Genomic DNA, 16,105 nt, shown 5'->3' with positions numbered 1-16,105 from the left:
GTGCCAAGTTTCATTCCATTTTGCAAACAGCTTAAATAGTGGAGGAAAAGTGTGATCAATGGAAATGTGCATATCACCTGCATATCTTCACAAAGAGATCCCCAAAATAACTTGAATTGGAATCTGCACCAAGGCACAAATGTGTGGAGTATTCCCTTGCATAAGGAAATGTTCAATGCATATCTCTTTTTTTCCCCATTAAAATATTTAATGAAAAATGTAAATCAAAAGCTAAAGATGTAACAAATTTATTTTGGTATATTTTATTGTAAAATATAACTTCGTCAATACATTGAAACCATGTAATTGCATGTCATTAGTCTGTATAATGCTCATTAATTCCAGAGGAACTGCAAGACAAAAAATTCACGGTGACATTTAACTAGTATTTGCAGCATGACATTGAAATTTATCCTAATATTCTTTCAAATTTCAATCAAGAAAACTGCCAATTTGCATTACAGCATGACTTGAAGCTGGTGTCTATATGATGCAGTGCTTCTCATAATACATACTGCATATCAAGTCACATCACTCTGCAGTAAAACGGCAATAAACTGAGCTAATAGCATGTTTAGTACATATCACTGGAGTATGAAATAAAGGTCACAGTGACTTAGCAGTAGCAATAATGTCAGAGCAAATGACCTAAATGAAAACCTGAAACCTCAGTGTTGATGGAAAGATTTGAGGGCAGACATCATCAAACTATATTCTGGAATGTTTTACAGTCTTGTCAAAAAGAAATGTATATGCCAAAAGATATAAATAATTGCGTACCTCTGATGAGTTTGTTCAAATCAACATCAATCTCTCAAAGGGATTGATGATCTATTAACTGAAAAGAATTTCTAGGAATTCAAGATAAGACCCTAACTATTTCACTGCTGAGACTGTTTATAATATTTAAACAGTAGCAAGATTTTCAAATTAGCCATTATACCGGCCATACTGGATGGAAGATTGGTACTATTTTCATTAGTACCAACCAGGCAGCATTAGAACATTTTAGATGAAAACCCTGTGAATATAACCATCCATTCAGGTGTAGCAATAACAAGATTTTCAAGATGGTCATATTGGTGGCTATATTGGATATTAGACCAAAAGAATTTTTATTAAATTCCAATTAGACACCACAATAAGTTTTCTGGTGAAAAATGAATGTCGATATGACCATACATTTAGGACAGGTAGTGATAACAAGAACTTCAAGACGGCTGCCATGGTAGCCATACTGGATATCAGGTTGGCACCATTTTTATTTTGGACAAACTAGACACCATATGAAGTCTCCTCATGAAAATCCAATGTCATACTGACCATCCAAGAGGGACTGCAATGACAAGATGCCCACTGTGGTGGTCATATTGAGGCTAGATCAGCATCATTTTTCATTGTGGACACACTAAGACATTATTAAAAGTTTTTTTTTAGTGAAAACCCCTAGTCAATAAGATTTTCCATTCTTTTTGAGGAATAGCAATAAAAATGATTTTCAAGATGGCTGCCATGGCGGTCATACTGCATTCAAGACTGACACAGTTTTTATTTAGGTAGGACTAAGCAGACTTCAAAAGAAATGAAAGGACTTTCAATCCAAGAAGAAAAGCAATAGCAAGGTTTTTCAAGAGAGACACCATGGCAGTCACATTGGAGTTGTAAGTAGCACTACTTTCCTTTAAGACTAACTAGACATTATATTAAGTCTTTTTGTGAAAACCCCATGCTCATATGACATTCTAACGAGGAACAAAAGCAGTAACAAGATTTTCATAATGGCTGCCATAGTGGCCATATTAGACAACAGATCCAAACCAATTTCAATTAGGACCAATGATATATACTAAAATGTATTTTAGTGAAACCCTATGTTGACATGAATATAGATGCATAAGTAAAATAGCAACAACAAGATATTAAAGATGGCCAAAGTGACAACATACTGGATGTCCAAGCAGCCAGATTTTCATTAGTATCAACTAGAGTTCATAAGAAGCCTCCTGGTGAAAACCCAATGTTATGACTTTCTGTTCAGAAGAAGCAGAGATTTTCAAGATCACTGCAGTGGTGGCCATACTTGACATTGGATCAACACCATTTTCATTTAGGACCAACAAAAGGTTTTTTTAGTGAAAACCACATGATTGTACAACTCTGGATGTCCAAGCAGCACCGTTTTATTTAGGGCCAGCTAGACAATGGGATGAATGTGTGTGTTACGTTTCATTCCAATCCTACAAGTAGTTTAGGATGAATAACATAAAAACTTGTACAATGGACAACAGGCCATCCCATAGAATCCTCTAGTCTACGACCATTAGAGCCAAAAAAGGAATAATTTTTAATTTAAATCATGCAACTATGGATGTGTCAATAATCTGTACTGATGTTAACCAACTAATTAAGAACAATAGTTACAGGTGCAACTTCTTACTTTTGAGTCTCCAAAGTGCTCAAGTTTCATAAAAGTCAGCAATTAACTATATATGGTGAATAACAATTTTTTCACGTGCGCTGGATCCAGCAAGAGATCACATGTGTCAGGGATTGTTTAAGATAAATACAATAAACTGACAACGAACAACGCGAAACTAGTATCTAGCTAGCCTGAGCACTTTTGACTGTTTAATGAGTCTTTTTCAAAGGCAAATACAAACATAGACAAGACAAACAAATAAAACAGAAAAAATGGTTATGTGTTTTTCTGTTTTATTTGTTTGTCTTGTCCATGTTTTGTATCTGCCTTTGAAAAAGACTCATTAAGGAGTCAAAAGTGCTCAGGCTAGCTAGATACTAGTTTTGCACTGTTCGTTGTCAGTTTATTGCATATATATATATCCACTAATTATGACCATTCACCTGACTTGCAATTCCTCTCTTAAAGGAACAGTACATGAAAATAACCAAAGAAATTATAGACTGCACATTTTCTTGGAAATATATATCTTGGAAATATATAAATAAATGTTATAAATAGAAAGTAAATACAGCTGCACCTTTTCTTGTTGAGATATAACAAACTGAAAATAAAAGCAAATTTTTCATATCCATCTGCAGTTTTTTTTTTTTTTACATAAACCAGCATTGCAATTCTATTTACTTAAATAACTACTATATGCACAAGCTGATAATTGCTCCTTAAGGTCCGATTAGTAGCATCAGACAAACTTCAATACATTCAGAAAATTGTGATTAATGACAATAGACATGCAAGAGATTAGATGTCATATTGCATCTTCACTAGCTAAGGTAACCCTATCTACACCTTAGTGGACCAATCAGATATTTCTGTACTTCAGGTATGTGAATTTCACTGGATGCAGTTGTAGGCCACCACAACCAATCAAAATAAAGTTGTTCAAATTTAAACATACAAAGTATTCTTTTGAAGTCAATTGCTGCACCATTTTTGGTCGATGTTCAATGCACCACTGTTACATGCTATATTGCTATATCAGAATCTTGGTTAGCAAAGATAGTCATATTGATGCTGATGTATTTGTAATAATGATTCAGTTCTCCAACAGTAAGCCACTATTTACTCTTTCAAGTAGCTGTAATTAAGGATAATTAACAGTTATGAATGTAATTACAAATTTAGGTTTACTGTATGAAAAATATGAAAAAAAAGCTGCAAGAACACAAAAATTCACTCATCTTTTACCCTCCCATAATCAAGATACTACTATCTAAAACTTCTAAACTTAAAAGTGCATAGTTTTTAAAAAAAATTGTGATAAATGGAGGGAAAAAAACTGAACCATTCTAATTTTATAAAGTTTTCACTTCATATAAAACTACAACACTATCCATATCAGATACATCATGAAAACATGCAACAAATGTCTTTCTGCACGATTATTATGTATAAAATCTGTGGAACTGCAAACTTAGAAAAAGCATCACATGAAACCATGGTCACACCAAATTAATCCTTACTTCTGCAGAATTTAAAGAAACAAAATAGAGAAATGTTGCAAAAAAATGACAGTTATAAAAATTTAAACTTTTTGAGGTGCATGATTGGCCTGTATGCTAATTTTTTGTTTTAAGTTTGCAATTTTCCTGCTAAATTTGGAATGAGGGTAATAGTATTTTCAAAGTGGTATCAAAAACAAATTAGAAATGTCGTTATGACATCATAGTTAAATGCAAATCTTAACCAGCATAAAATGTTTTATGTCTTGCATATTTCAGAAACAGTATTTACTGCTGAATGATTAAATAACTGAAATTTATTTTCATTTTTCTTTTCTCCCAATCTTGCTTATTATAGCACTAGGATTTCAAAAGAACATCAATTTAATGAGATTTATAACTTGTTGGAATTTATTTTCCTTTAAATGTCCAATTAAAATTTTCCTATCATCAAGCTTCTGTAAAAGACAAGTTAATCGCACTGTAAAAATATCTTTATTTGCCATATATTACGTTTTATTTCACAGCAATAAGTGTGTCAAAGCCTGTAATATTTGTATCTGTTGTACCATATATTATAAGTCAAGTCCAAAATGAATACACCCAGATCAGCCAATGCATTAGGGGTCCATGCAACTTACTGGGAGTAATCAGTAGTAATAAGTAATACTGACCTTGATGGCCAGCATATTATGCAACTGCAGATCAGGGTCTATGTTGTGTGCAGTTACACTCAAGTTGTAAGCAAGTACATACAGTATATTTGTTTTCATATAACACAGAGGTTAAACTGAAACACTAATTGACAAAATGTAACTCTTACTGAACATAATGTGAAGCCATTCTCCAATTATAAGCATCTTTGAAAGTGGTTAATCAAAAGCAACATTAACTGCATCACTGTACCATATAGAATTCAAAGTGTTTCCTAATATTCCAAAGTATGTGGAAGAATTCAAACAGAAAACTAAAAAAAAAAATATATATATATATATATATATATATATATATATATATATATATATATATATATATATATATGCATAACAACAATTTAGTCATTTCTAAAGACATGCTAATTCACACATCTATGCAATAATTTTCTCCTTAAAAGTACTTTTAGACATCCTGATGTTGGCAATAATTATTTACAGTGTAATTTCCCTAAAGTGAACACTATTGGGACAAAAAAAGTGTCTGATTTATGGAGGTGTCCAGTATAAAGAATTTTTATTAGCATTAGAACAGTCACATCAGGATCAAAATATATAGTCAGTTAGTAGAGAACAGATTACAGAGTGGTTGGTCTATTAAGTTTCACCATCCTACCTACAGTCAACCTTGCTTTTAAAATATTTGGGAGCAAACAAGTTTTTGGCCTAGTTTCAAACATTTCTGAGGAGAAAAAAACCCTCAAGTCCCATAAATATTTCTTTCCTTTCTACGATAAAAATCACCCAGAAAATGTCACATAGACAAATTACCTTGTCAATAACTTATCTGAGCCAGACACCTAGGTCTGCTTATTTATGCATACCCCCATAATAGTGTTAGAGTTACGCCAGAGTCAAGTTGTAAACTCTACTACCTCATTGGTAATGCATGTATATGGCCAATAGGCTAATTATTATAATGTACATTTTATGTCAGTAGTCACCACTCACAGTGAACATTGCTTGATGTAATTTGTAATTTTTTGTAATTTTTATTTATCAGGATGTTTCTGATACAGTAAACTGTCACTGTGAATGACAGCAAGGAAGAATAAAACACTGAAAATCAGTGCAACATGTGAAACTTTTTATGTTGTTGAATATTAAATAAAATTTCAAACTTAACGGACAAAAAGGTATTAATAAAAGTCCTCAATAGTTCGTGATATGTAAAGTTGACTTTGCATGTGCGTGTGTGTGCATGCATATATATATATATATATATATATATATATATATATATATATATATATATATATAAAGCACGATTGCTTACTTTTTAACAAGCCATAATTACAAATAATGTGCATACCATAACAATTTCAAGAGGTGTATAGTATGCTAGCTGTGGAAAGCACCTCACATAACCATGTACTTTCTGTTCAAAGTGCAGTGGTTCATCTAAGTGAAAATTTGTCAGAAATTTATTTATAGCTGTATTAAAAGATACAATTTCAGCAAAATGTTAAATAAATTATGGAAATCACTTTAGACAAGTTTCTAATCAAGTAACTTAAACCATCAGTTGGCTTACAACTGTTTGAGAATTAAAAATCTAAGTAAAATTAATTTAATGGCCTGCCCAAAATCTCAAATTGATTATACCACATAAATCTAGTACTATCTAAATCTTTCAAGAGATACCTGTACAAATTTATTTCCCATTGATCAAAAATTAAAATGTAATGTCACACTCAAATTTCAACTTCATTTTTAAAAAATCTCTGATCTCTGATAGGCTTTCATTATATAACAGACTAATCAGATTTCAGCATTTCAAATATTGTCTGAAGGTATGAACCGGACCCTGGACTTGTACAAATAACTATGAAGGTTTTAAGATATAACAAATTTCATTAACATGTGCAAAGATTTTGTATTTAACACTGAAATAAAATTACAGTACAAACACAATTTACTTCTACTCCGGATACGCATTTATACAAATATGTACAAATTCATCCATTTGTAAAAAAAATCATTAACAAAAGGAAATATAATTTATATAGCTACTAAAGCAATAGGCACACATAAGAATATTAACTGGTCTATACCTGCTTCTTACAAAGCTGAATTTCCATTAACCTAAGCTGCTTTCATTCCATTTAATCATAAAAGCTACTTAAATCTGAGAAATTATTCCACTTATAGCACTGTTTAATTTTCTTTATCCAAATTCAGGTTCTCCACTAACTATATTTCAGATTAACAGACCCACACCCAACTATGAGATCTGTAAATCAAGATCTGCCCACACATTAGGTGATGGCAGATCAAAGTCTGTACTGTTCACATCTGGGTATGTATTATATGCAGCTAAATTACAGTAAATAATATATATGATATTATTATACCGTAATATCATTTAAAATTATTTTCATTTATCTGACATTAGGGCTGATCTATTTCAATGTAAATAGTTTTCACTGATTTAACAATAGATGTGTTGCTCGAGTTAAAATGAATTGTACAAGAAATTAATGAAGAGTTGGTGGGTATAAGTCTAGTACTGTATTTATTAATGTCTAACTGAGAATGGGATAGACCCATATCTGCTACTGCATAATACATTGGCATATTATGGTGCTGTAGCATGACCTAAATGCAGGTATGGGTCTATGCCATTTGCTATTGATTGACTGTATGCTCTGCACTGGATAACTATAAGTAAAGTAAATATATAAAACCACTTTTTTATTTCTTTAGCAACGTGAGAAGTTTTTGCACTAGGACATCAATACAACACAACACAACACAGAGAATAAGGAAAATATTAACCTTTATACTTTTAATTATACCTTCACATAAATTTCACCCGATTTCGGTGTTTTTTATACATATAAAAAACTAGCCCATTTTGGCATTAGAGCTAATATGTTGGCCACCCTCATCACTGGAACTTTGATGTCCAGTTTATTGCTTTCTTGCTGACCTTTTATACTGTGTCTGTGAGTTCAATAATCTGAGAAGGTTTTGCAAAATATTTGAGGCAGATTCTGTATACTGTGTAAGTTACTGGTGAGGACCATTCTGTGTATTTATTCTCATAACATATTCAAGCTTTGCTAACTCAAATATCAAATTCATTTAAAATACTATGAGTCACTCAACTGCAACTTAAAGCCTTCTTTTCTCAGCAACTTCAAAAATGAAGAAAGAAAAGAAACAAAAAGCTGAAACAAAATCTCTATGGCTAAAAAGTAATTTAAGTTCAAAGTTTATTATTTCCAGGAATGTAGTTTTAATGTGTTGGGGGAAAATTTATTTGTTTAGTGTAATTACCCACCACCTCAAACCCAAAGTAAAGTGAAGCTAATAGTCACTAAATTTAAGGAAATTAAGATTTTAAGCTTTTCTGGCACTGTAACACATGATGGTGGTTTGGTGCAGAAACAACTGGAGTAAAGTACCTACGGCAGATACATTATGGCAGCCAATCTGGTCTGATCTGATGATAGGATTCAAACCTGCACCCATTTGGTTGTGAGTCCAGCACACTAACCATTAAGCCACCAGTGCTTCTTTGTAATATAATGAAAACTTCTTTTTTTATATAAGCAGTTCAGTGACAGAAGATAATAAATGTCATTAATTTTATTCACACATACAGAGTAAAACACCAACCGACCCTACAGAAATGGAGAGATAGCTCTGCTTATTCTATTACATATCCATTTCTTTAGAACTCAATTTTAATTCTGAAAAAATGTCAATGAAATGAGAAAAAGATATTCTGAAGAAGAAGAAAAAACTGAAATATGGTGAAAGTTTAGATATTAAGCAGAAAATTATATCTGCTCTACTAAGCTGGGCAAGCTCTTACCCAGTCAAATGATCGTGTTTTAATTAACATACAGCTTGTGATCTAATTGGTTAGTGGTCCACTGGGCTCTGTTATGCATCAGATGATTGACAGATGCCACTCTTGGCTGAGAGGTGAATTATCCGGATTCATTGCGAGACAACAATGATTTTGTCCAATAAATTGGTTGTCTTCACGAACAATTTTTTTAGCTGGGGTTTTAAATGTGTTGGGGAAAATGTTGCAAGTCTTGGACAAGTAAACAACCTTGATAATTCAATATCTGCATATCCAGTATTTTATAGCAAACAAAATAAAAAACAGGTTAATAATGAATAATGTAAGCTTGAAATTTGTTTATGCACATAATGTTTAGGAGAATAAACACATTGTTAAAAATGCACACATAATAAAAATCTATCATGATATGAATGTACAAGTATGGACACTTCTTCCATGTCAACAGTATATTACATATTTTCCCTTCAGGAATACATATAGTGCATTCATTATATCAATGCACAACGATCTAAAATTTTCTAGACACGGTCTATTGCACCTTATTGAAAGAGCAGGTTTGGTCCTCTGAGTGAAAATCATGCACATGACCAACAATAAGACCCAGATGACTAGGCTGTGAAAACCTACTTGTTGACATTTATCAGCTACGTATTGGCATTGTGAACATTGGTATTGTGAATCACTACACCAATAAATATGAAGATATCCAATTTTTAAAAAAAATGGAAGTGATGTGAAACAATAGTTTTAAGAATATAAACTATTATTTGCAGAGTTCAGTGGGAGGAGGTGAAAGGGATACAGTGATAACTCCAATAATCCAGACATTTTTAATTCCAACCAATTTGACCACATTAATGAGGAATCTATATTGAAAATTTGTTCCAAGAACAATTAATGAAATCAGTTTCCTGACAGTTTCTTTTGAATGCTGACACATTTTGTTTAACATAATTCATACCCAATGGGGTTTTTTTAAGCAAGAAACTCAGGATTCATAACTTTCATTTTTAAACTTTAATTAGAATGTAGTCAGAATCATAAAACCTGCCAGATCTTTTTAATTAAGTCCATCTCACAGCACGCCAAATTTAAATTTCACAGGTTTACATCAAGTACCATATCCAAGTTTGTGATTTTCACTTCAAGTTTCTTGCTAAAAATGTTCCAAGTACATGGGGTATGAAACTAATTAGTTTTACACTTTTATTACTGTCTAAATGTTAATTAAAAATGAACTGTGCAAATATGTTAAGTATGAATGTCTCGCTAAACAGGCTACTGGTTTCTTGCTCTTTATTGTCTATCTCAAAAGTTTATTCTTAAATACGAGGGGATGTAAAAAAAAAAAAAAAATCCTAAAAGAGAGTAATGCTCTACTGGCCTGAAAGAATTCCCAGGAATTTTGTCTCTAAATTAAATACCAAGTAGTGAAACTATCACTGATAGTCCTGATAAACTAGTACATATATCATATTTGGTAGAAATGTTGACATCAGATTTTCCTTTACAACCAATTTAAATACTGCTGGACGTGTTTAAGTGAAAATGGCCACTAAAAAGCCATGCTGAAGTCAGATAGAGGTAAACATATTTTCCATCAAGAAGCCGTGACAAACTGCAATACTATTTCAGTTAAAACCTTATGTCAGTACTGTTCAGAAGTAGCCAACTAAAATTTTCAGTATTTTCAAAATAGGTTTTTTTGGGAGGTTGGATCAGCTTCCTCTGAATATTGGAACTGCACAAAAAGTAGTTTTTTTAAAATAATGTTTGTATTGCCATCCATTTAGAAGTAGCTGTAATGAAATTTTTCACATTCTGGGAGATCACAATGGCATCATTTTCATTAGGACCAAATACGTAAGTTTTGTGTTGGTTTTAGCAGCACTTACAACACATTACCGTCTATAGCAAATAGGAAATATTTCCCAACTATGTGCAGTGAGAAGTGTTTCAATCCCCCCCCCACTGAAATGACCATCCCCATAAGAGATGTATTGACAAGATTTTCCAGACGGCCACCGTGACAATGACCATCATGATGGAGGTCTGATCAGTGCCATTTTAATTTTTGAACATTTAGTAATCATAAGAAATATTTTAGCCAAAACTACAATATTTTAAAATGGCTAACATGGTAGCCACAATGGGGGTCTATCTGGCACCATTTTCATTTAATCCCACCTAAATATCATAAGAACTCTGTCAGTGAAATCCCCATATTAATATGACCATCAGTTCAGGAGAAGTAGCTACAGATGTTTAAGATGGCTGCCATGGTCATCGTGTTGAAGGTCAGACTGGCACTGTTTTCATTTAGTAACAAACAAACATCAAAATAACTCTTTTATTGAAATGCCATGTTGATACAACCTGCCATTTAGGATTAGTAATTATAAGATTTTTAAGACGGCAACCATAGAGCTCATACTGGATGTTAGATTGGCACCATTTTCATTTAGGATCAACAAATAATAAGTCTTTTAGTGAAACCCCACGTTGACAAGACTGGGACTAACTAAACCTTGGGATGACTGTCTATTTTAAGTCCTTACAGTACTTTGGGAGGAGTAGCATTAACAAAACTTGGGTTAATGGATGGGTGGCCATCATGAAAGCTCTTTTACTCTTCGACCAGTAGAGCAATGAAGGAAGCAAACACAATGTGTTCACTACATAGTTTATACATTCCTTTTATCATTTTTACCGAGAACTAAAATGTGCAGATCTAAACTTAAATATGTATAATACAAAGTGGAATGGAAAACTATGTCCTGGAACAAAAACTTGGAATAAGTAAACAACACAAAATTGACACATTACTGGTATCTCTGTATCAGAAAATCATTCACAATCAAAATGTTAATCACATTTTAGAAACAAAAAATCTAGGACTATATTTAAATAATTTCTGGCATCATGTCAACTACATACAAAGATAATCTGATTAAAAGTATACATGTACTGTTAAGTGGCCAATGAATTATGCAATGATAGACAGATGAATATTTATATCCATCAAGGCACATGCAGTGCCAAGGGAAGGCACTATTCATACAACTCAGAATTAGCACAAATTTCAACAAGTTAGAGGAAGCATGTACAGTCAGACTTCAATTGTCGAGAGAGTAACTGGTATGACTTTCCAATAATACACTGCTTGAAACTCCGATTATCTATCTTACTGAAACTTATTATGTACTCCTAGGGTAGAATCAGTTTAAGTGATACAGCCTAAATTCTGTGATTTAAACTGCAAAATAACATGGACAAATTATATACAGAACACAAGTTTAACAAACAAGACATTTCATCTATGAAATGTACAAAACAAATATCTATCTTTAGCAGAGCCAGTCTGCTTTTGTTATGAATCATGAATAAAAGCTTGACACCACTGAAAAGGTCATAGATACTAACATTGTTTTGTTTATGCATATGCCTTAATCATTATCTGAACAAGGATAAAAGAGCTAGTGTTTCATTGTCAACTGTCGAAATTACATATCCAGATTTTGCTGACATTTTGCTACGAAATAAACATGACACTCCACAAAAAAACTAATTAACAAATTTATTTTTAATAATAAGTACATCTTACTACTTTATGACACATCAAGAAAATATACATGTTTTCTTTGCCTTTCATATTCTAATGTGTACTGATTCCATACCCTTAATGGCAGGTCACAGTGACCTTATTTCACTTCAATATAATAAAAATGTTACACAAAGACGATCATAAAAGCATGACTGACCATGTTTTGTTATGTAAGGAGATGTGGAGATTAAGACAGGGTTAACCAGTAGCTGACTTACTATGAATTCCCCACCATATGAACTCATGTATATTGGATCTAAGTGCAAACTGCATAAACCTAGATGTGCCACTGCATAATATGTCAACAGATCTGGGTCTATGCAGTATGTATGGCCTAAGTCTTTTTCAAAATTTCATTCAGTGAGGTAAGATCATAGATCTATCAGCTTTCAGAAAGCTGAAAGGTAACATCATTTGATAATTTTTCTCCTTTGCCTGCACTGCAACTTTCGCTATCAATGATATACATATTTGTTAAAAATCTGCCCTTGACCATGAACTACTTGAAAGGGAAAATCCGGGCTAAGGTATTATGTATACTCAACCGATAAAGTTTATTTGATGTATTACATATGCAATAATTTAAACATGACCCACCAATTTGGGAGAAATCAGTCTATAATATTACACTTTTCTATATATTTGATGCTCGTCATTTTCTCATAGAGGAAGATATATTTGTTATAAGTTATCTGCATTTCTGCTTAATACCATGTTAGTACTGTCAAGTCCATTTAACTCAACCCAATCAATGTGTGCGTGAGAGAGAGAGAGCAAGCACATGCACATACTAGTACTGCAAGGGTGTTGCTTGCTGCATTTTCAGTTGCAAATTAATGGCTGTTTGGTTTTGTAACATAACAAACAGGCTATAGAGAATGAGAAACTTTTGCACCAAATTTCATATAATTCGAATACCTATATGCATTAAAAAATATAAAGTAAGTTCTATCCTTGATTAATTAATCTGCTGAGCAGGTTTGTAAAATGCAATTCAACATCTTTGCTTAGAGAGCTAACTCACACAAACTTGTAAAACATATTAAAAGAAACAGCATTAAAAGTATTTGTATATTTTTTATGTATACATTTTTTGATATTTTTTAAAATCAGTCTTTGATATTTAAAGCATTTTACTTGAGAAAGGAGGATCTTGTATTTAAGAAGAATTAATATAATACTCATAAAAGATAGGAATTCCATGCATCCCTATGTTCCGTGTTAATAATTATGGAGTGCAAAAATTAAATACAAAAATACAGAAGCATCTGAGGAATGTATACTTGCAGAAACATGTAAATACCAAACATTATCATCAGAGTGATGTGCTGGTACAAAATTACTAGAAGAGAAATGAATTAATTCAATTCCTCTTGGTGAACCTATATAGAGTCAAACAGTGCTGCACTGTGACGGATTTAATTCAATTCTTCTTGACATACCTAGAAACAGTCAAATAGTACTGGGATGTGACAAGTAAATTTGAGCTTATATCTGATTAGCCACAATTTCAAAAACTGGTACAATAGCTTACAATACAAAGTGGAATACTATAGTAATAAAAAGTTTGAAGGCCGTATTTTCCCTTTAATTTACAACACACTGAGGAATAATATAGTGATATGTTTGAAGGCCTGATTTTCCCTCTAATTTACAATATAATGAGGAATATTACAGTGATAACAAGTTTGAAGCCCAGATTTTCTTTTTAATTTACAATACAATGAGGAATACTACAGTGATAACAAGTTTGAAGCCCAGATTTTCCCTTTAACTTTTAATGAACTTGAGTAAGCTGTGAATACTTTTTTTAAATTCATTCTTCAGCAGTCATGGACTTTAGACTGAAGCATTATGTACACACTTTTCATAACGACACAATACCATTTAATGAAAGAAAACAACCTATGCATAGTAGAAATACTATTCTTTTGGGTAGCTCAAATTTTGACCACTTCTCAAAACCAAATATTAATGCTGTAAAAGCATGATTTATGACACAAATAAATCTGAAATCAAATTTAATGTAGTATAGATAACAGAGGAAATATGTATTATCACAGTGCTCTTAACTTCTGTTATACTTGTACCAACGTATGGATTGAACATTCTCCATCCTTTCTTATGTGGGCAATACTGAAATAACAAAGGGTTTGTCTTGCATGTAACTTCTTTAAGTACGTATGAACTCTAGCAAAAGCATTGTCTCCAACATGATTGGGATACTAAAAATTCTGACAATTTTTCACATGTAACAAACAAACAAAATAAACACAAAAAAACAAAATATGCACACAATACAAGAATTACTTGCATTGTTTATCACAATAATAGTTACAGTATTTGCACCTATTCTGCTGTTCAAGCCAATATATCTCACAGTCTCACAGCCAGATCAAACTCTTGTAATAAAGCAAGTTGATCTAATTCAGGCAATAAAACTTTTTCAAAGCACAGCCAATCAACACCTTTTGCACTTCCACACTTGTGATTTTTAAGTCACACGGCATTATTCCTGGCCAAATCCTTCTGTCTCTTCTATAGCAAGTGTCAGCTTTTCCACCAACTGTTCATAACTTTTATATGGTGGCAAGTCAAGTCTGTTGAAACATGTGTGACTTCTTGGCAACCATGTTTCTTTTCCAACTTTTTCTACACAGAATCTCTGTGGCCCATTGCTCCCTGAAATAATACATGAAGGTGAAGAAAGACCTAAAACAGACATTATGCTGTGAATTCAACTGTTTTTGTGGGTATTAATTTTCATGGTTTTGTGAAAAACAAATTTTTGGTCAGTAATTAATTTCATTGTTTGAAAAAGGCATCATAGACTTTTTCAATGAAAAATCACTCATTGTTGTGTTTTTAAATTTGTATTAGGAGCAACCACAAAATCCACAAAAAAATTAATTCACAGAAATTTGTTTTCTTATTCATTGAACCCTCCTGAATTAAATGGCTGCGGCAGGGTAAAAGAGAACAGTTGTATAAAACAAAATAATCTTAACAGTCCCACCATTTTTACAAATTCCTGTAAATGAAATTTATATTAGCATAACATAAGTTTATTCTAAACATGAACCCCAAAATAGCTGACCTATGTTTTTTGGCATAAAATCTGATCATTAACCTGACAGAACATGTGTATGACAAAATTTTCTCATGATGACTACAGCAAATTTATGAAGAAATGTTATTCAACAAAATGTAAAAAAGCTCTAGTCCAATAGAAATATTTGATACACCTCCAAAATACTTTTTTAATTTTTCACAACTTTTTTTATATTTTGTAGAACTCAAAGTCTGTATTACCAGTGTTTCTGATTTTCAACAACTTTAACACAAAACTTAAATACTGCTGATGATACTGCATCTATAACTGGTGGTATATATTCAAGCATTTTATGGCATCTGTAACTGGTGGTATGTATTTCAGTATTTTATGGCATCTATAACTGGTGGTATGTATTTAAGTATTTTATGGCATCTGTAACTGGTGGTATGTATTTCAGTATTTTATGGCATCTATAACTGGTGGTATATATTCAAGCATTTTATGGCATCTGTAACTGGTGGTATGTATTTAAGTATTTTATGGCATCTATAACTGGTGGTATGTATTCATGCATTTTATGGCATCTATAACTGGTGCTATATATGTATTCAAGCATTTTATGGCATCTATAACTGGTGGTATGTATTTAAGTATTTTATGGCATCTATAACTGGTGGTATGTATTCATGCATTTTATGGCATCTGTAACTGGTGGTATGTATTTAAGTATTTTATGGCATCTATAACTGGTGGTATGTATTCATGCATTTTATGGCATCTGTAACTGGTGCTATATATGTATTCAAGCATTTTATGGCATCTGTAACTGGTGGTATGTATTTCAGTATTTTATGGCATCTATAACTGGTGGTATGTATTCATGCATTTTATGGCATCTGTAACTGGTGCTATATATGTATTCAAGCATTTTATGGCATCTATAACTGGTGGTATGTTTTTAAGTATTTTATGGCATCTATAATTGGTGG

The 16,105-nt window shown here is 32.2% G+C and overlaps 1 protein-coding gene across 1 annotated transcript in view; it reads right to left on the bottom strand.

The window, feature by feature from the left end:
* Positions 1-232: 232 nt before the first annotated feature.
* The window catches only part of LOC149782929 (E3 ubiquitin-protein ligase Su(dx)-like), a 98,786-nt gene continuing 82,913 nt past the window's right edge, over positions 233-16,105 (bottom strand). The window contains exon 20 of the mRNA XM_089934486.1: positions 233-14,743. Within this exon, the coding sequence (XP_089790612.1) occupies positions 14,571-14,743 (173 nt within the window). The 3' untranslated portion in view covers positions 233-14,570. The remainder of the gene's footprint in view (positions 14,744-16,105) is intronic.

The sequence above is a fragment of the Sinohyriopsis cumingii genome, chromosome 15 (assembly GCF_028554795.1).
Source record: "Sinohyriopsis cumingii isolate HCF-2022 chromosome 15, ASM2855479v2, whole genome shotgun sequence".
Classification (NCBI taxonomy): Eukaryota; Metazoa; Mollusca; class Bivalvia; order Unionida; family Unionidae; genus Sinohyriopsis; species Sinohyriopsis cumingii.
This window is presented reverse-complemented; position numbering and strand designations above follow the sequence as displayed.